Source organism: Thermobia domestica, unplaced genomic scaffold (genome assembly GCF_964235325.1).
Source record: "Thermobia domestica unplaced genomic scaffold, izTheDome1.hap1.1 HAP1_SCAFFOLD_168, whole genome shotgun sequence".
Taxonomy (NCBI): Eukaryota; Metazoa; Arthropoda; class Insecta; order Zygentoma; family Lepismatidae; genus Thermobia; species Thermobia domestica.
The window spans coordinates 416,103-436,339 of record NW_027655907.1 but is presented as its reverse complement, the minus strand read 5'-3'; the positions used below and the strand labels follow the sequence as shown (position 1 = coordinate 436,339).

At 36.9% G+C, this 20,237-nt stretch overlaps 1 protein-coding gene across 1 annotated transcript in view; it reads right to left on the bottom strand.

The window, feature by feature from the left end:
* Nucleotides 1-20,237, bottom strand: part of LOC145676491 (GATOR1 complex protein NPRL2-like) — a gene marked incomplete at its 3' end in the record, with an annotated part of 52,330 nt that overhangs the window by 22,666 nt on the left and 9,427 nt on the right. The window contains 2 exon segments of the mRNA XM_081747295.1: nucleotides 3,612-3,768; nucleotides 12,526-12,617. Of these exon segments, the coding sequence (XP_081603421.1) occupies nucleotides 3,612-3,768; nucleotides 12,526-12,617 (249 nt within the window).

The window sequence follows — 20,237 nt, the reverse complement described above, 5'->3', positions numbered from 1 at the left end:
AAAGAAAATGGTTCTAAAACCAGTAGCAGTGACACGTGTACATCACACAAAGAAGTTTGGTTTCTGTGGTACGATATTTTCACAATTAATATTGAAACTGGAAATTGTTGTAGATTTCTACCACTTCCGGTTTTAGTAGAGAGATTAGACTAGAGACGAAATAGATTCTTGTGACGCCTAACTGATTGCAGAAAACCGCTTCTGTTGTCTATTACAGTTGTTATTCTATAGCCATCACCGTTAAAACCGGAAGTGGTTGATTTCCACCTCTTTTGGTTTGAATAGAGGCTTAAGACCGAAGACAGTAGTTATTTTTAGAACGCTGAATAGAAAGCAAAAAACCGCTTCTTGCTTTTACCATTCCTGTTCTATGGGGATCACTATGGAAATCGGAAGTAGTTAATTTCTACGACTTCAGGTTCCAATTGACGATCAAAAGAGGAGATGAAAGGTAGATTTGAGACGCTTGAGAGCTACTCGGTTGGAGGAAACCGCTTTTTTTTTTTTTTTTTTTGCCGTTTTTGGTCTACGTAGATCAATATTTATTGAAACCAGAAATTATAGTTAATTTGAATCATTTTCGGTTTTAGTAGAGAGTTAATAATAGAGATTAAATGTGTTCTTCCGAAGCAGAAAACCGGATCTCACTACATATTACCGTTTTCGATCTATGGTGATCAATGATCAAACCGGAAATGGTTTATTTAAACCACTTCCGGTAACATTCTGACCCTTTTTTTCACACACACAGACAGACATGCATACACGGGTATGGTAAATATATAAAGGACTTTTGGTAAACCAAACTGGATATTCAAAAAAAAAAAAGTTTTTGCCACCCCTGCATACAATTAATTCGTTCTAACCACAAAAACATCATACTGTGTGTTTTCTGTGATGAATAATATAAAACGAAAAGAAACCTATCCATCCAGACAACAAAACAAATAGGCAAATAAGAAACATTTAGACCTTCTTTGGTTGTATAGTTGTCAGTGGCAGAGGTGAAAGCCGTTCGGAGAATCCGTCCGCTTGAAGCAACAAAAGATGTAGAAAAGCAATCGAAAACATATGTTCAATACTGAGGTTTCAAAGATCATTATCTTTGTTCTATGAAGTATTTTGTTGAACGTGAGTCACAGCAGGCTCCGCCGTAAAAGCAAATTCAGATAGTTGCCGACGTAAAGTTGTAGGAACTTAGTACGGAAGTGGAGGTAGGGGTGGGAAGGAAGGCTGCTCAAGGCGTAAATAATTATGAAAATGGAGGTGGTAAACACGAGTTTCGCTCCTCAAATTGCCACAATGCATTCCTCCCCAGCATGTGTTCTTCAAAGAATGTCACCCGTAGTAATTTATGAAGTATGAAAGTGGTCGTTTGATCCTTTACATTCCTTTACATGCAGTAGTGATTCCCTCATTACGGAAGTAATTGTTACTAAGTTTAAAATTGATATAACCATCTCTTTTGTATTGCTCTTTGGCATTCGTATAGAAAATTGCAAGTTTCTAAGTGCAGTATTTTGTAAGATATTTATGAATTAAATTTTGCATGTTACCTTATGGAGATTCTGAAGCCTGTGATGATGGGTAGACATCCCCTTAATCATTTGTGAAGAATTATTTATTTATTTATTTGTTTGTTTATTTACTTTTGATTTAACCTATATACTGTTATGTAAGTTCGTAAAGATATGCTTAGAAATATGTTCTTCACAGTGAAATAAAATTGCTAAAGTTATTGCTTTCAATATAAATTTTTGTACTGTGGTTTATTCTGGTTGTTTGTGGTGAAGTTGGAACGAAATTTCGTTTTGTGTGAATCACACCACAATCTGCATTGTAACAGCATTTGTGTGTGATAAGGCTGTCAATCCACAGATTCTAGATGGATCTCAAGTTCGATTCCCTAGCGTGTTTGATTGTTTTGCTATCCGCACTAATCATAATAGATTTATTTCGTCGACTGCATAATTCCAATTCTTCGTTTCATGGTGGCGTTACAATTTCAGCACTTAATAGAAAACTTGATATGGATGCATTCAAAAACAGGCTATCAGTTCAAACAGTTTATAGGATAAAGTTAGCCCATAAAAAAAAAAAAAAAAAAAAAAAAAAAAAAAAAAAAAAAACGACATTCCTCTTTTTGTGTTCCTTTCATTGTTGTTTCTGATACTCAAAAAATGTTATTTTTTATTTCCTATCCATATAAAATAGTAAAATAATAATTATAACAATAACTTACGCTGCCAAAAATGCGATACAAAACTTACAAATTGGTACGCAAATTTAAATTTCCTCAGCACCTTACTATGCAAAAGCCAAAATCTAAAAACTAATATACAAAGGCTGAAAAGAAATAAGTGCCAACAATGTTTTATCCCCGAGCTGCTGTTGGCAACACATGAAGAGGGTGGATGGAGCTATACAACTCGGGTGGCGGCGTTAGTGTAGGTGCTGCAGTGATAGTAATCGAACGTGTTTAATGTAGGTTGTCAAATCACACCGCTCTAATGCATGGATAAGGATCGAAGCGGTCCATGGAAAAACCGCCAGAGAATATCTTTTTGGACTACGTGAAACATGCGGTAATGAGGCATTCCCGCATCGGACTGTGGCACGTTGGGTTCCGGCGTTTCGTGCAGGACGTGAGAGTATGATGCAACAGGAACAAGTGGAGGTCGAAAACGGAGTCATTGAATTGATTTAATCTTTGCTGCGTGTGGACAGGAGGTAGACTACCAGAGAATTCGCTAACGAGGTAGGAACATCTCACACTACAGGTGTTACACGATGTCCTTGGTTACCGAAAAATTGCATTTCGGGGGATACCGCACCACCTTACAGAAGTTCAAAAATGGCACAGATACGCCCTCGCCACCCGAGGTACGTTTCAGACGGGAAGGTCGCGTCTTCCTGGACAGGATCATCCGTACCTGACGAAACATGGAAGCGCTCTTATATGAGCCAGAATTTAAGCGCCAATCAAATGAACGGCGCCAATCATCATCTTCTCGACCCAAGAAGCTGTCTCAGGAACATGGGAATGTGAAGATGATGCTGATAGTGGCATACGATGTACGTGGTGTCATATTACGCCATGCAGTTCCTCCGAACCAGACTGTAAATGCAGTGAACTACCGCAGATTTCTGGATCATCATCTTCGTCCTGCACTGCGCAGGAAACGAACCAATTTCATAAGGGATCCATCCATTGTTCTGCATGACAAGCCTGTTGTCACAACGCAGGTGCTGTGAGTAACCTGTTTGTACGATGGGGGTGGGAAGTTATGGAGCACCCACCCTATTCACCGGACATGAGTCTATATGACTCATCTGTTCCCTAAGATAAAAGAACCACTGCGACGGATGCGTTTCCGCAGCAGAGGTGCCATACTTCGAGCTATAGGGCACTCTCTTGCAGACATTTACAAAGAGGGCACAGCTGCTGGTATCCTGCGACTTCCCCAATCCCCCATGGTGCAGGAGATTACGTTGAAGGCTTGTAGAATATCTCATGACCGTACAATAAATGGTTTACGAAAGATTTATATGTTGACACTTATTTCTTTCCAGCCCTCGTATATGCAAAAGACAATAAATTAGTGAATTACCAAATACTCAGCCAACTTCTTCACCACTGGTTCATATTGAACAGTCCTTGCCCAAGCATCACATACAAAACACAAGTTGAAGTAGAAGGCATTCCGTTCGTACTTTGGACTGTCAATTCTTACGGGAAACCCTGTGATTTTGTACCCTAAAGCGTTTCTGTAAATTAAAAATACTTATATAATTATTTCACTAAATTATACACAGTAAAGAGTAAGAGTGAGAGTAGGAAATTGGAGTCTCTTTTCGTACCAGTCAGTGTCTAAAATTCACTGGCAAGTTCACCATGAAAGAAAATACAACATAGAAAACATGCAAAGACAGTGATAAAAGCACTAGAGCAAAATTAGTAACAGTGGGATATTAATCTTCTTTTGCCGGGGCTATGCGGCACGAGCACAGAAAGGTCCAAATTGCTATTATATCTAACTGGTAATGAAAAATGAAATTAAAACTTTAAGTTTTACGTTCCACATTTGTGCCGGCTAGGCTAAAGGAGACGGTGATTACGAGAAATGAATGAGATGAAGAAAGTGACAGGAAACGGGAGTATCTCGAGGAAACCTACGCACATGGTGTTTGTCCACCACAAAGTTCACTTGACGCGAGTTGGGATCGAACCAAGGACCCCATGCACCACAAGTAAATGTTCTATCACTGAGCCACCGTGGCCCCGCAATGAAAAATAAGTTTAGTAATAGACACTGGACAAACACCAAGAAATGGGAGCAAGAAATGAGTTTAATACAAACACTAGGATTATCACAATGCAGATAGGGTATGGAGGTGACGGAGAAACATAAAACCATTAAGATCGCTCTGTGGTCATCTCCAAGCAGTGTTGGTACGTGTGCTTGTAAGGCAAAGTCTGTTCCAAGTTGAGCATGATGAAGTCAGTCAGGCCAATCCACAAGAAAATGTTGAATATTTTCTCTAGCAGTACAGGCCACACAAAATGGTGTGTCTTCGCCACAAAGCAGAAATCCATTCAGTAAAGACTTTTTTTTTTTTTTTTTTTTTTTTAACTTTGGCTCCTGAACTTGATGAACTATCTCAGTATTTGCTTGGCGTGTATTAAGTGGACGGCTGGATCAAGGATTTGAATCATAAGTGTAAGAAGGGATTTTATTCCTATTCTGTATTACATAAGATTATCCACTTCCTTGTTACTCTAGAAAATTATGAACTTCCTTCTTTCTAGAAATCGAAATATAAGAGTGTGTAATGGTGTAAAGTGTGTCCACGAAACAGCATAGGAGTTCACGGATTCCTTGTGCATCATTTTTTCTTTCTTTTTTGTTATTCCTAAGTTTAGTCCAATGTCTCATGATTATGCACCAGGGCTAAGGAAGACTGCAATGATATGGATAATAATGGTGGCATGACGAAAGTGGTAGGAAACGGGAGAACTCCGAGAAAACCCATGCACACGAGGTCTGTCCACGCGGAAGCTGGGATCGAATTAGGAACCCGCACCAGACGTGAACTACCACGATCCCACAAGGGCATTCCGTAGTTTCATGTGTACAGTATAACCTACATGCTTAAATGGTATTTTAAGTGGAAATATGGATTTAAATATACGCACAAATTTAATAAAACCCAATTTTACCGAATAAAATCCACTGGGCTTTTTTTTATATATATTTTTTTTTATTAATAACTGGGTTCTTTACAACCCTGGAAGCTTTCAGAAGATCAAAGAAGATGACGATCAGATGTTGGCTATGGCGAATAGCATTCTACATTACACTCTCAAAATGATCAAGATGATCAATAGTGGAACGAAAGTTTCGAAAATCACATTGGAGATTAGAAAGTAGCGAGTAAGTTTCCAAATATCACACACTAAGCGTGCATAAATCATTTTCTCCAATAACTTGAATAAGCAACTTGGCCTGTAACTGGTGCTGAATGTCGCCGACTTCCCAGATTTCAGGATAGGAAGAATATAAACTTCACGCCAGATAGTAGAAAAGGGTTCTTCAATCTAGATATGATTTTAAAGGTCTAAATGATGACATTTTGTCAGTGGCAAGAAGAAGATTATAAAGAATATCATAATGTATGGAATTTGGTTCAGGTGCAGTGTTCTTAGTGCTGGAGAAAGCAGCAGTAAACGGTAACTTGCAATCTTCATTATTTGATGACGCAAAATGTAAGGGTATTCTCCTCGTACTTTAGTTTGTTGAGAATCAGGCGAATAATTAGCCGGACTCGAAATTGTAGCAAAATCCTGGTCCAATTCATTGGCAATCCGCTTCTGGTCAGTGATCAATTCGTCTTGAATATGCCTAAAAACGTTGACCGGTATGGAGTAATTCTAAAGACGACGAACTTTGGACCGAACAGAACTCAGTGAACTGGGAATATAGTTGCACCAGCTATGTCATTTCTTTTGTTTATCGAAGTAACGTGCTCTGGCACGAAGGTGACGAAACTATGTCAAATTGTCGGCAGTACGAGCACGATTACAGGGACGAAGTGCGCGGCGTCGTACATGAGTAGCTCGACGTATTTCTTCTGACCACCCACGAACAGTACGTTTTCGAGGAGCCCCTGAAATCGAAGAAGTAGCAGCAGCTACCATGCTTGCGCGAAAAGCCTGAAGGTGTTCATCAACAGAAAGCTGGGGGACATATAAAGTCAAAACTGTCAGAAAACTTATCAAGTCTGCACGGCGGAGATTGTAACGAGGCAGGGGGGGCGCGGTGGCTCAGTGGTAGAGCATTAACCTTCGGCGCTTGGGGTCCTTGGTTCGATCCCAGCTCGCGCCGTGTAGACTGTGGTGGACCAACACCGTGCTCGTGAGTTTTCTCGGGGTTCTCCCGTTTCCTCCCACTTTCTTCATTCCACCATTTCATTCATTTCTCATCATCACCGTCTTCTTTAGCCTAACCGCATAATCGTCGGACGTAAAACTGAAAGATTTCATTTCATTTTTTGTAACGAGGCAAATGAGTAAATTGTAAAGCAGGTAGCGCAGTGAAAACGATCGGAAAGTGATCGATGACACATAAATCATGGTAGACATGCCACTGAAGATTAACTGTAAGTCTTCGGCTGCAGACAGAAAGATCCAGATCTGAATACGTTCCTGTGGTAATGGTAAAATGTATTGATCTGCCATTACTTGGTAAGATAAGGTGTGAAGTGTCGAGAAAAGTTTCAAATTCTAGACCTCGAAGCTCGGTACGAGGGGTACTCAAAGCGAAATCACTTGATTTTTTAAAAATAAAAATCGTTGATTTAAATCAAATTCCGAAATAAATTAACTTAATGTGAAAATTAGTAAAATCCCATTTCTGTTTTGTTATTTCGATTATGGAAGATAATTATCATATAATACAATGAGACTCAAATATATGTAAGCACACTATGAAAACGAGTAACATGCAGAGGATGATTAGGGAAAATCCCGTTTTGAACAGGTAACGAGAGAACCCTGCTTTTTGTTCTTCGTAAGATAGGGTTTTTAAATCGTTAACTATTCCACCGGGGAAATCACCATCGACATTTACGACGAAAATTCTTTTGTGTGCGCGTGCTTGTTCACAGATAATAGGGGCGTATTTAGAGGGGTCCGATCCCCTCTCCGAAACTTTTTTTTTTATTTTATAACTTTAGGCGAAATTTATATAATTTATAGGTTTTTCGTGCCGCAAGCTAGTTAAGATTTTTAAAAAGGCACTACTGCTATATCGCAGGACAACACAAAATCAAAAAAGGAATATTATTTAGTTTCTCCCGCAAAATACTAGGTTGTGACCCTGCCAAACTTGGTAGCGATTATTGCTCGAAATACAGTGTGGACGTGACTAGTGCATAAATCATGAACTAACTTGTGCTAAGTAGCCAGTAAAAAAACACGAATGCCATCTAACCGAGTCAGAGCAGCAGCGCAGCAAGAGGAGACCAAGCGATAGCGAGGGTGTGCATCCGTAGGAAGCAGGCGCATCGGTGGCGGTATACATATAAACGAGAATAGTGGAAAAACACTTTAAATGTCATAAAATGCATGGCTTAGGTGTCGCAGAGCTTTGGGGAAGATACTAAATGCCACTAAAAAAAGTACTTAACAGTACTCAATTACGTTAGATTCGACTAGGTTTCGTTGAATCTTACTCTACTTTTCTGTAGTTTCAATTCATTTCCACACTTACGATAAACTGCTTAGTAGACCATGCCTTTCATATAATTTCAACAACTGACACTCCATATTTTTGTATAAATCGATAAAACTTAAATACGATTTGTCACAATCTTGTCATTTACGCATCATTTTCACACTGCATTTCCCATAAATCATAACAAGTGTATCTCTCCGCTAAATAGTCCCCGCCGCCTCCATAAACAGTGCCGCTTATAACAGCAAGTATTTTCTTAACCCCAACTATGCCCTCACCTCTTTCACTCACTCTCCCTCACAAACCAAAATAAATTCTACAATTCATCTGGTAAATTTTCTAAAATTGCTCCAGCGATACAGCAGTTAAGCCCTTTAAAAAATACGACCCTGTCAAATATCAGAAACTTTTGTGAAAAAGAAAAAGTGTGTCATGTTGATAAGCGTTCCTGTACTCTTTCCTTAATGCTTAAGAAACATTGGATTAAAATAGGTTAACGTTTACGGATTAATTTAAAATTCAACTCTAATACTTTCACTTAAATTGCATAATTACCATTTAATACTAACTCCTAATGGTTTTTCTTCAGTTAGCGACTTGTATAATACGAAGAGAGAGATTTGATCTAAATCAAAAAATCGATTTAAATAAAAAAATCAACAAAAATGATTTTTTAAATAAAAAAAAAAAAAAAACATTATTTTTTCCACTCTGGTTTCCAATGTGGTGAACATTTAGATTGTTTGTCACTGACAGTCTGAACAGGAAGTTGTTCTTCCTAAATTTGCGAATATGTCCCGGCGGAAAATTTTCAGTAACAATACGCTGCAATGTCCACGGGGAATACATGGTGAAAGTTTACTCAAACTACCAACAATTTCTTCCTTTGCATTTTTAATAATCAAATATCGTAGGACATCTTCCACGATCTTGTCCTCGTTCGCTTTCTCTAAATAAGAATTTGTATTTTTAATTTTTAAGAGGTTTGATGTGCCAAGGTGTTGAAAATAACCCTAATATCCTCTACTTCTCCATCATCGTTCTGAAGTACCAACAAGGCGGGCAGGTATTACCTACCACAATTCTTGTCAGGAAGCTGAGCGATGACTCCACGCCCAATGTGCGAGGAACCAGCGCCACTCCCATCCTCGACTGATGGCTACTTTTAAGGAGACCACCATCTCAGCAGATCATCATCTCTCTTTCTAGCTTTCCTTTTTAGGGCATCACTCTATCCAGTTCGGCTAGGCGCCAATAAGCTTCACTCCGCCGTCCCAAGGCAACCAAATTCAGATCCAAGAATCACTGCCGGTTAAAATAATTAAAACAATGAAAATTCGACTCACAAATGAAATCAGAATTCATAACGTTTTGCCAAGTCACAACAGAAAATCAGGCCGGCTTCATCAGAGACATCATATTGTACAGTAACATCATTTTCCTGCGGTAGATTAGTGATATAAGTGACCATCCGCAACAGAAGTTTTACGGGATGTGTGATAAGTTCTCCACCTGGAGACCAGTGGCTGTTGCAATTCCGAAGAGCTAGGTAATGAGGTATTGCCATATTCCTGAAGTCGGAAAATTGTACACAACAGTTTCCTATTAAATAAAAACAGTACTACCTTGTATCCGTACGGAGAGTGAATTTTCACTAAATAATTTAAATACTCTCTGTTACTTTCATCATTAACTTCTCGGAACTCCTACGCTAAATTTATTGTAAGTCCTCTCCATAAGAGTCCTCTCCTAAGAACTATTCCATAAGAGAAGAACGGCACTAATCAGAAATGTGTTGAAAACAATTCCGAAACACCAGTAAACTGTGAAATCTTGTACGCTTCTTCTGTAAAACTCTTTATGTAACGATTATCTGTTAAAGCTAAGTCATAAGTTGTCTGTGAACTGCTAAAAACAAGACAAAAAAAAAAAAAAAAAAAAAGAAAGAAAAAGAAAAAGAAAAGTTACACTTTAATATTGCATCACAACGTCACCTTGAAATGTAACTCGTAACCATCAAATATTGCCTGTGTAGAAAATTCAATGGAATTATTTTTACATTATCGAAGATTCACATGAATACGGGATAAGGAAATATTATCCCTTATCCACATCAGAGATTTCTGCAAAAGATAAAGGTGGTTACAATTCGTTATAGCCATACTTTGTGAATAATATTTCCTTATCTTATTTGAATTGGTGAGTGAAAGAACACTCCAAGTTTAAACTAAGCCATTATAGTTAACTTAAAAAATAATTATTGAATGCATAACACATATTCATGTGGACTGGTATAACGCTTTCAAGTTATTACGTAATTAAAAATGGATTTTATGTGTAGAACAGTATAATATAATTTTCTTATTGAAATATACATGAAGTGTGATCTTGGAGTCTAGTATTGTTCTTCCACTCACCGATTCATTTATATCCCAAACTTTACGATCACTTTATTTGCGACTCTATGAACTGGCATGTTTAAAAATAATTCCATTGAACTTAGTGACTTCAAAAGTGTAAAAAGAGCAATTATAAACTTACCCAAGGGTTGGCACTTTTTACTAGTGGCATGAATTATCAGGTTGTTCAGTAAGATTTGTCATGCGATACGAGATTATTCTAGTAGGTTCGGCGTTTTATGTTCCTACAGATGGCACGTCTTTGTGATGAGCACACGTGAGATTTCATATAAATCCGTCAACTCATTCGTATCATTACAGCTCGTCAAAATGGATTTTTTTTTTTTTTTTTTGTGACAAAATTGAACATCGTGCAGTGATAAAATCTCTAGTTTGGAAGGTGTAACTCCGAAACAAATCCATGAACGATTGATAAAAGTGTATAAAGACTGTTCACCGTCACTGAGAACAGTAGAAAGATGGGTTACCAGGGTGTCTGCTAAAATTCCAAAATGAAATTTCGTGACCTTTTCTTTACCAAACCATAAAATTTCGTAACATTCCCGAGAGCGAATTTTGGTGCGAATTAGGCCGAATTTTCATACATACGATAGAAACGTACTTTGTTTGCGATTTGGTAGCATCTAAAGGCGACTATAGACATTTTTGGTGGTGAATTTTGACGCTTTTTCCAGTCTGTACAGAAGAAAATTTTCCAGTCTGTACTTATATTTGTACAGATTAAAAAAAAAAAAAAAAAAAAAAAAAAGTGACGCAAAAGCTAAATTTCGTGACTTTTTCTTGACTTTCATGATCGTCTTTCTGATTTCGTGACTTTTTCATGACTTTCGTGACCGATAGACACCTGGTTACTGAATTGAAGCATGGTCGGAGAAGTCTTGAAGATGATCCACGTGAAGGACGTCCAAACAGTGCATCAACACCAGAAATAGTAACGAACACACAGGATATGGTTTTGGAAGATCGTCGAGTAATCCAGAGAGACTTAATAGAAACCCTAGACATCTCATTAGGCAGTATGAGCCATATTTTGGCTGACGTTTTGGGTTTCAAAAAACTGTGTGCAGTATTCGCTAACGATGGAACAAAAACTATGCGAATGCACCTTTCGTAGCAAAATCTAGAGCGTCTTTGAAAGGACAAAAAGGGTTTTGTACGTAGTTTCATCACAATGGATGAGATGTGGGTCTATCATCGTGATCCTGAATCAAAATCAGACGCTAAGAAGTGATGTGAACCCGGTACTTCGGCTCCGAAGCGAGTGAGGGTCCAGAAATCAGCGAAATAGGTGTTAGCATTGGTGTTTTGAAAGATTAAAAGGGATTCTGTTCGCGGATTATTTGCAACCAGGTAAAACAATCAATGCAGATTGCAACGTTTTGGACTAGCTGGATGTCAAACATCGTGGGAAAAGACCTGGTTAAGAGACGAAAAAAATCCTTTAACATCAGACAAAGCACCGTCACACAGCTTAAAAAAAAAAAAAAAAAAAAAAAAAGCCAAAATCAATGAATTGAAGTACGAATTGATGCAACATCCACCCAATTTGCAGGATTTAGCTTCCTCAGACTTCTGGTTGTTCTCACGTCTCAAAAAATTCCTGCGTGGAAAACGATTTGCATTGAATGCTCAGGTCATAGCAACCGTGGACGTATATTTCGACAGACTTCCGGAGTCTTACTTCAGGGAGGACATCCATAAATTGAAAGAGCACTGGAACAAGTATCTTGCAGTTCAGGGAGAGTACATTGACTAATCACAGGTATGTCACCCCATACACTAGTCTGTTTCGTATCGAACGACAAAACTTATTGAACAAACTGGTACCTCTTTTCCATGTTCCTGAACATCCCTCTTCATGACCACTACCGACACCTCATGTAGCTGATTAATAAAGAAGCATTGTTTCTCAGTCTCACTTGGTTCATATGGAAATAAGGAAAGTAATGCTATTCAGAAGATAATCAACGCGATGTAGTTTCACAGACATCGTTAGTTTTCCTAGAACAAGTGCTGAAGGAAGCAATATCTTTTAGCTGAAGGAAGCAATACCTTTTAGCTGAAGGAAGCAATACCTTTTAGCTGAAGGAAGCAATACCTTTTAGCTGAAGGAAGCAATACCTTTTAGCTGGAGGAAGCAATACCTTTTAGCTGAAGGAAGCAATACCTTTTAGCTGAAGGAAGCAATACCTTTTAGCTGGAGGAAGCAATACCTTTTAGCTGAAGGAAGCAATACCTTTTAGCTGAAGGAAGCGATATCTTTTAGCTGAAACACTCACAATTACATTATTATGAATACTTTCGGAACAAATACTTCTTAATGGATATTTTTAAGGAGTCTCTTCGGAATTTATGATATGAATACTTACATAGTTAAAATACTCCTTTGTAATTGTGGCTTTGGAATAATATACACACTCACAGCATCAAATACTTCTTTGGAAACATAATCCTCAGGCACCTATAAAATGAAATATTACTATTGACTCAAAACCAACAACTAAAATATTATCTATATAACCTAGCTCTCGACTTCCACTTAGTCTATACTTGTTTTATACACAAATAATCTAAACTTCAACAATGGACTGAAATGAGTTTTTCAAACACAACAAGAACTACAATTACACACTAAAAACTTTTAAGACGAAATTAACAACGTATTACACTAAAATTTAAAAAATTCTATTAAAAATGCGTAACTTATTGTTCTCAAATAAACAATTATGAGCTTATATACATATATAGGCTACACCCCCTTACCCTCCCCCCCAAAAAAGCGTGTAGTGAGAACCCAAGTCTCTGCCTTATGGTTATTCAGAGAGTGAAATGCGGAGTGTAATGAATGCTTAATGCATCATTTCGATATCCGAATTCGATTCTTGATACAGCCATGAATTTTTCACTATATGTTGTTGAATTTGTACTTTTAGAAGAATAAGTATGAAGTAAAAGCAGTCATCTATTTACAAAAATGAAAGTAACTATGTTTGTGACTTAATAACTCTTGAACCACGTGACCGATTTCGATCAAATTTTTAACCTAGATGAGGTTCGGGCTTGGGATGTTTTTTTATCACTTCACCTTGACGGTGCAACTTAGGGGAGGGACATATATATATATATAAATGATCGAAAATGACTGATATTACTGTCGGATCTATAGTTTACGGAGTCGCGAGACGAACAGTGGAACTTCTGATGCCATTTAAATCCAAATTCAGCACTTTATGTCCAAAATGAAACGTATTCTTTCCGTGCGAAGAACGGGTATTCTGCTAGCTTATGATACAATTCAGCCGTCAAGAGTGTTCTGTAACGTAAACATTGAGTCGCCCAAGCGTAACAGTTGTTGTTTGAGTAACTGAGAAGCAATTTCAAAAAAAAAAAAAAAAAAAAAAATTGAATGGTTGTTCAGAAGTGAACCGAATTGCATAGTGGTTAACGCATGGGCACGGTAAGCCGCAGGCCTGGGTTTGAATTTGAACCAACCAGATCTTCATATGTCTAATTTTCAACTTCAGTGGAAATTCTAATTTGCAACTTCAGTGGAAATCATTAAAAAAAAAAAAAAAGTAACGTATATTTTCAAGTGAGTGTTAGCGAAGCTCCTATCCTTTAACTCGATTGGCATTTATGTATCTGTCCATCTTTCCGTCAGCCAATTGCACGAAAACTCTGGTACAACTTTACCGATTTTAACAGCTATGTATCTTCCTTCAACATATAGAAATAACCTTATTATTTAGGGTTGCGATCTACCAAGTATAAGGAGGATGGGGTAAAATCGATTCCATGTTGCAAATTTGCACATGAGTATATGCAAGATAATTTTCCAATACAAACCGTAAAACTATTCGATTATGAGAAAACTTCTTTCTTTACGGTATCATGAATATCCCGCCAGCGTGGATTAAAATCTGCAAAAATGAAAAAAATGAATTACATCCTTCCCTTGAATTATAAAAATATGTTCCACGATAATTTTTGTTAAAAAAAAAAAAAAAATCGATTTTGGCACAGTACGTCGTACATTTTCTTTGAGACTTCCTAATCATTACCTATGCATGATGAACTTAAACCCCTACGGAATAAAGAAGTAGATTTACCTTTACCTTCCTAGACCCCCCCCCCCAATTTCTTTTCGAGTTCCCCGACAGATCTCATCAAATTCATTCGGTTTTGATACAACGTAATGCACGTTTTCATTGACTTTTCCCGTAGCCTCCAATGCTTGGAATTAAAACCAGTTAAGAATAAGAGGTGAATTCAGCCTTCTCATGTGAGATAGATACCCGCCCCTCCCCCAGTGACAAAATATGCCATGAAAAATTGGGTCGATACAACAAACAAACAAAGAAGGAAAGAAAGAAAAATAAAGAAACAAACAAAGAACGGACGAAAGAAACAAAGAACGAACGAAAGAAAGAGTTTTACCATATTTTCTTTTCTTTTTTTTATTTTTCCGGAATAGTTTGAGATATCAAATTACTGTAAACGGCATTATAATCTTTATATACTTTGAAACGCTCGTATGTAATTCGATGAGATACTTATTAATCTGAATATTTTTCGAAATAAATTCTTTTGAAGAAAATCAAATTTTTAATTTCTTGTTCAGTTACTTTGTTTCTACTAGTCCGAAACACGGCATATGATAATCGCAGCAATGGACATCAAGTACTTTGGATGTGGATTACCCTTTCTATCTTACTTGTGTTATTACTGTTGTCTACTCCTTCCCTCCCTCTTCAAATTTTGTTTATTGATGTTTGTGATCCTGTAGCGTCCTTAGCTTGCAACATTGCATAATAAGTGTGGTACTGTATGTTTTCAATTAAATTTGATAGACGTTTCAATTACGGTAAAGCGGCTATGATATGTAATACCACTATATGTAAAATTCTAAACTAACAATTGTGAACATTGAAATGTTAAATGAGTTTACTGATTTCGAGTTTCAGGGTGTCTACTGAGTTTCAATTTCAAAATTCCAGTATATTCAGCATAAATACCTGCAAAATTCCAGTACCAAATGCAATGATTTTTTAAAAAGTTTTTTAAAGGAATAATCACACTCTTGATGATTTCAGGTTTGTAATTGTTTTACCATCAAATGAATATTTTATTTTTAATAAATTTAATTATCCTTGATTTCTTTGAAATACAAATGATAAGGTATACATATAAATGATCGAAAATGACTGATATTACTTTCGAATGATTTATTATGAATACTTTCGGAACAATATGTTTGGTGTAGCTGCCCATGACAGCGCTGAAATCTTTACACAAGCAATGTGCCACATCCATACCAAACATTAAAACTCACCCTCACTTTCTCATCATTGGGCATATTTTTACTGACTAGTTTGCAACCTGTATACTGTACTTGAAGCACTGCATTCATTGTTATTATACGTGGGGTATTGAAAAAAAAAAAAAAAGAAAAGAAAAAAAGCGAAAGATGAACACAATATTAGTAGAAAGGGGAAAGTTAGTGACTACCTGATACCCCAAGAGAGATGGCGTCATGTCTTAACGCCGGATCATTAGGGAAAATCACAATTTATTATTTCAGTAACTGTACTGTATTACATAAGTATTGTTGTTCTATAAAATCACTTTTTTCATGAATTCCACTACTTTCCTTTCACCGACAACCTCAATTCATGACTTTCATATCCCGTAAATACTCTCCTTACAGGCCTGACACACAGTAAACCACGTATTATTTGTATTGTCTAAATGTATTATTAAGCTATATAACTTGTATAAATAATTGTATATTATTTTATTCTAATTATAATGCAAGATTGTTATTATCCTGGACTTTCGGAGTTCAAAAATACAGGGTAGATTATAAAGAATGGTAATTTTGCGTATATTTCATAATTTTTCCAGTATGTGGATCAAAATTCCAGTATATTTTCAGTATTTGAGACGAATCCTGAGACGAATATTCGGACCCAAGAAGAACGGGAATGGAGAATGGCGGAAACTTCATAACGAGGAACTACATAATTTATACGGTTTACCCAACATTGTTAGGGTCGTCAAGTCCAGGAGGCTTAGGTGGGCGGGTCATGTAGCTAGAATGGAAGAAAGTAGAAACGCTTTCAAAGTATTGACTGGAAGACCAATCGGAAAACGACCATTAGGAAGACCTAGGCGCAAATGGGAGGACAATATTAAGATGGATCTCGCAGAGATTGGAATACAAAGTAGAAACTGGATGCAGTTAGCTAAGGATAGAAGTCAGTGGAGAGCTTTTGTGAACGCGGCATTGAACCTACGGGTTCCATAGGCCATAGAGTTAGTTAGTTATTTTCAGTATTTCCAGTATCAAAATTAAATTCCAGTATTTCAAGTATTTCCAGTATCAGTAGACACCCTGAGTTTAACGTTCTTTTCAGCAGCGAGGCTATATGCGATATGGATCTACTGATTAACGTGCAATATGAACCACAAGAGCTCCAGGCGGAAATCGAACCCGAGTCGACCAACGCCAAAGGCAAATACACTAACCGCTTAGCCACGAAAGAGCTCGAAATACTATATGAATTTAAGCTTACTTTTCAAGTCTCATGTACAATACGAAATGATTATATTAAGTTGAAAAAAAAAAAATCATGGCCCATTAATTTTTACTTAAAATTTTAAAATATTTTGTTTAAACTTCTGATCGAAGATCCTACCATCATATAGTACAGATTAACATGTTAGTTTCAGATCAACATTCGATTAGCGTCCAAGAATGGTCAGAAATACTGCATTTTAATTGCTTTAACCAAAATAAATTTGATTCAAATCATTCATTTTTTTTAAAGTATTCGATTTAATTTACTTTGATTTAAATCAGTCAACTCTGATGCAATTGTAACCCATCCACAACTAGCTTGCAGTCATTACCTGGTATAGGTTAGTGCAAGCTGCGGCGTAGCTTTCGTCAACCCCAGCAGCCTTTAACGAACAGAAATAACATATTACATAAAAATTACATATCGTCTAGAAAATCAATTTATCTGTACTAGGCTGCCATACAAGAAGATTCGTATCTCGATCCTACGGGTTAGGTAGCATGATAACGCAAGTAAGGGTGCCGTGCGCCGAAGGCACCGGATGGAGCCAGATGGTGGGGTGGGCAATGCCACAGGCATTGCTAGGTGTTGCTACATAAAAACCAACACTGATAAATCAAAGCCTCCACACCATTCCACAATAGGATAAGTTTCCGCCGCAGCGGGATTTTTCGGTAGATAACTCCAAACTTTTTGCGGTCATCTCTATCTTTACGCGCATACCTACTGTCACTTCGTGCCTACTCCCTACGCACGTATACACTAGCTTCGCCCTGCCCTAAACCCGAAATAGAACGAAATCATTCTAAAAGTGACTACCTAGTGTGTTTCTCTCAGCAGTACGTTTTAAAGATACCTAAAGCGCAAACGCATATTGGCTTTGTTTATGAAATCTAAGTTTGCAAGCACATTATAAAGCTTTATGGGAACGCACCAAGGAAATAATAATGTGCTGTCCTATTTTAAGTACGCATACTTGCCTTGATCCAATATTCAGCTCCATTATCAGGAGATTAATTCTCAGTACCTTAGAAAGTGAATGATCTTAGCAGAGAAACTGCATTACTGAGTGAAGGTACACTTTAGGAAGACCTGATCCGGGTGTAAATACGTGTGGACATATGCTATGTACGTGGAAAAATCAAAAAGTAAAGGGATTTTTGAGAAAAGGTGCATTTATTCTAATGGTAGAAAACTGAAACATACATTATTTTTCTACATAATCTTCCTGCACTTCAACGCACTCTTTCCAACGTTTCACAAGCTTTTTGATTCCGTCGGGAAAAAAGTTTTTTGGTTGCATCTGTAACCAATTTTCAGCGCACCAATGACTAGCTGATGATTGACGTTTAAATTTCTTAACTTCTGATGGGTGTTTCCAAACCATGCTCGCAGCCTTACTTTCCGGTTCATGATGATGTACCCAACCAAGTTTCATTTACAGTAACGATTTGTTGTAAAAATCCATCTCCGCGCGACGATAAAGGATCAAATGTTTACAAGAGATGTCCAACCTTTGTGCCTTATGCTGCGCTGACAATATTTTTCGGGACCTACCTTGCACACATTTTCTGAACATTTAGATTGCCGTTTAACACCTTTTTAATTTTTAGGGAAGGAACTTCATAACCTACCAAAGGAAACAATCCGTGCCGATTTTTTATTTAGAATTTTCTTTATTGTTGAAACAGTTTCATTGTTAAAGATTTAGATAACCATTTCAACAATCAAGCAATTTCAACAATGAACAAAATTCTAAATAAAAAGTCGGCACAGATTATGAAGATTGCCTTTGATAGATTATGAAGTTCCTTTTCTAAAAATTTGAAGTCTCTAGGTTGAAATTTGTAAGAGAAATCGTGAATTTTCGTGAAAGGTAAGAAATATATAGGACAGATACGAAGACTGTAGTGCCATCTATTGGCAAAACATGTCCCTTTAAACCAACCTTAACCGTCTGCTACACTCCAACGACTAACGCGGGAATAAGAGTGACACGTTGCATAGTGCGAGAAATTGCAAAAGTCCCTTCACTTTTAGACTTTCCTTCGTAAAAAATGATTGAATTTTAATGCAGACGTCAACAACGATGTTATTTGTCCTCGTCGCGATGAACACGACTGCTAAAAAATACGGACTGTCGTAAATAAAATTTAAAAACGAATATATCAAAATATAAAAACAAAAAAATTGCTGAAAAATAGATACAAAATCCTAAACAAAAAAGCAGAAAATAATACATATATGTGAATAGCAAATACATAACATTAAAAATAAACAGTAATAATTATATGTTATAAAACAAAAACAAGCACGAAAAACAAACCAATTTGTCTCTGGTAACTATACTAAACCGTACAAATGCTATCTAACCGAGGAACAGGATTACAGCAGGGAAGACCGCGAGACAGCGTGGGCATGCATTCGTAGGGAACAGACGCGTCAATAACTGCGACTATGTGTATATGCGAGGAGTAAAAAAAAAAAAAATATATATATATATATATATATATATATATATCGCATTAAAGTACAAGCCTTATGTTTGGCACAGCATTCCAATACTTTTACAGTTATACCTTATTGCACAATGCCTGGATTTTATCATGCCTTTGATATGAAGTACTATATTGTACAGAGAAAATTACTTCTACTTTATTATGCGTGTTACAGAGATCTAAACAATAATAAAGTAAAAGTATCTTCGTCAGTATTGGAAAACCAAGTAACACATTTCATTACATATACATTGGTATTGTGAAAGGAAGAAACATATTTCTCGATTGCAAATTTTAAAAATTTACGTAGACCTACCTAAAATAGGGTAGGACGAAAAAATAAGATTACAAGAGGCATTAGGAGACAGCGAAAAAATGGTCATCCTTGATCAATTATTTCTAGTAGCATTCCTCAACATTATCTGTTCAAGTGAGGGTACCGACATACGCTAACGAAACAAAAATACAGACGACAAGAGCGAACTTCCAACTTTTTTTCGAGGTTAAACTTTTATTTGCTTCTTTTTTTTTTGAAACATTTTTACTCAATTTGCTGTGTGGAATCCATTGGTGCATGTCTCGTATTCTTAATCTATATAGAAAAAGGAATAATGGAAAATAGCATTTTTTTTTTTTTTTTCGTACGCAGTTTTGAAAGTATTCTTGAAGTATTCGTGTACCAAATGAAATTATGTCCAGATTTCCATATCAAGATATATTTTCGAGGTAAACTTTATAATACACGTTCCAGCTCCGCATTCATGCATAAAGGTAACAAAGAAAGTTCTGTTGCTTTTTGTGGAGGTCTGTGTTCAACTGCCCCTCACACCGTAAGTTGAAATGAAATCTTTAAGTTTTACGTCCCGCGTTTTTGCCGATTAGGCTAAAGGAGACGATAATGATGAGAAATGAATGAACAGGGTGTCTACTAAAAGTTCATTTTCAAATTCCAGGTTTTATCAAGGTTTTCAAGGTTTATTTTTCCTTTTTTTCCAGGTCTAT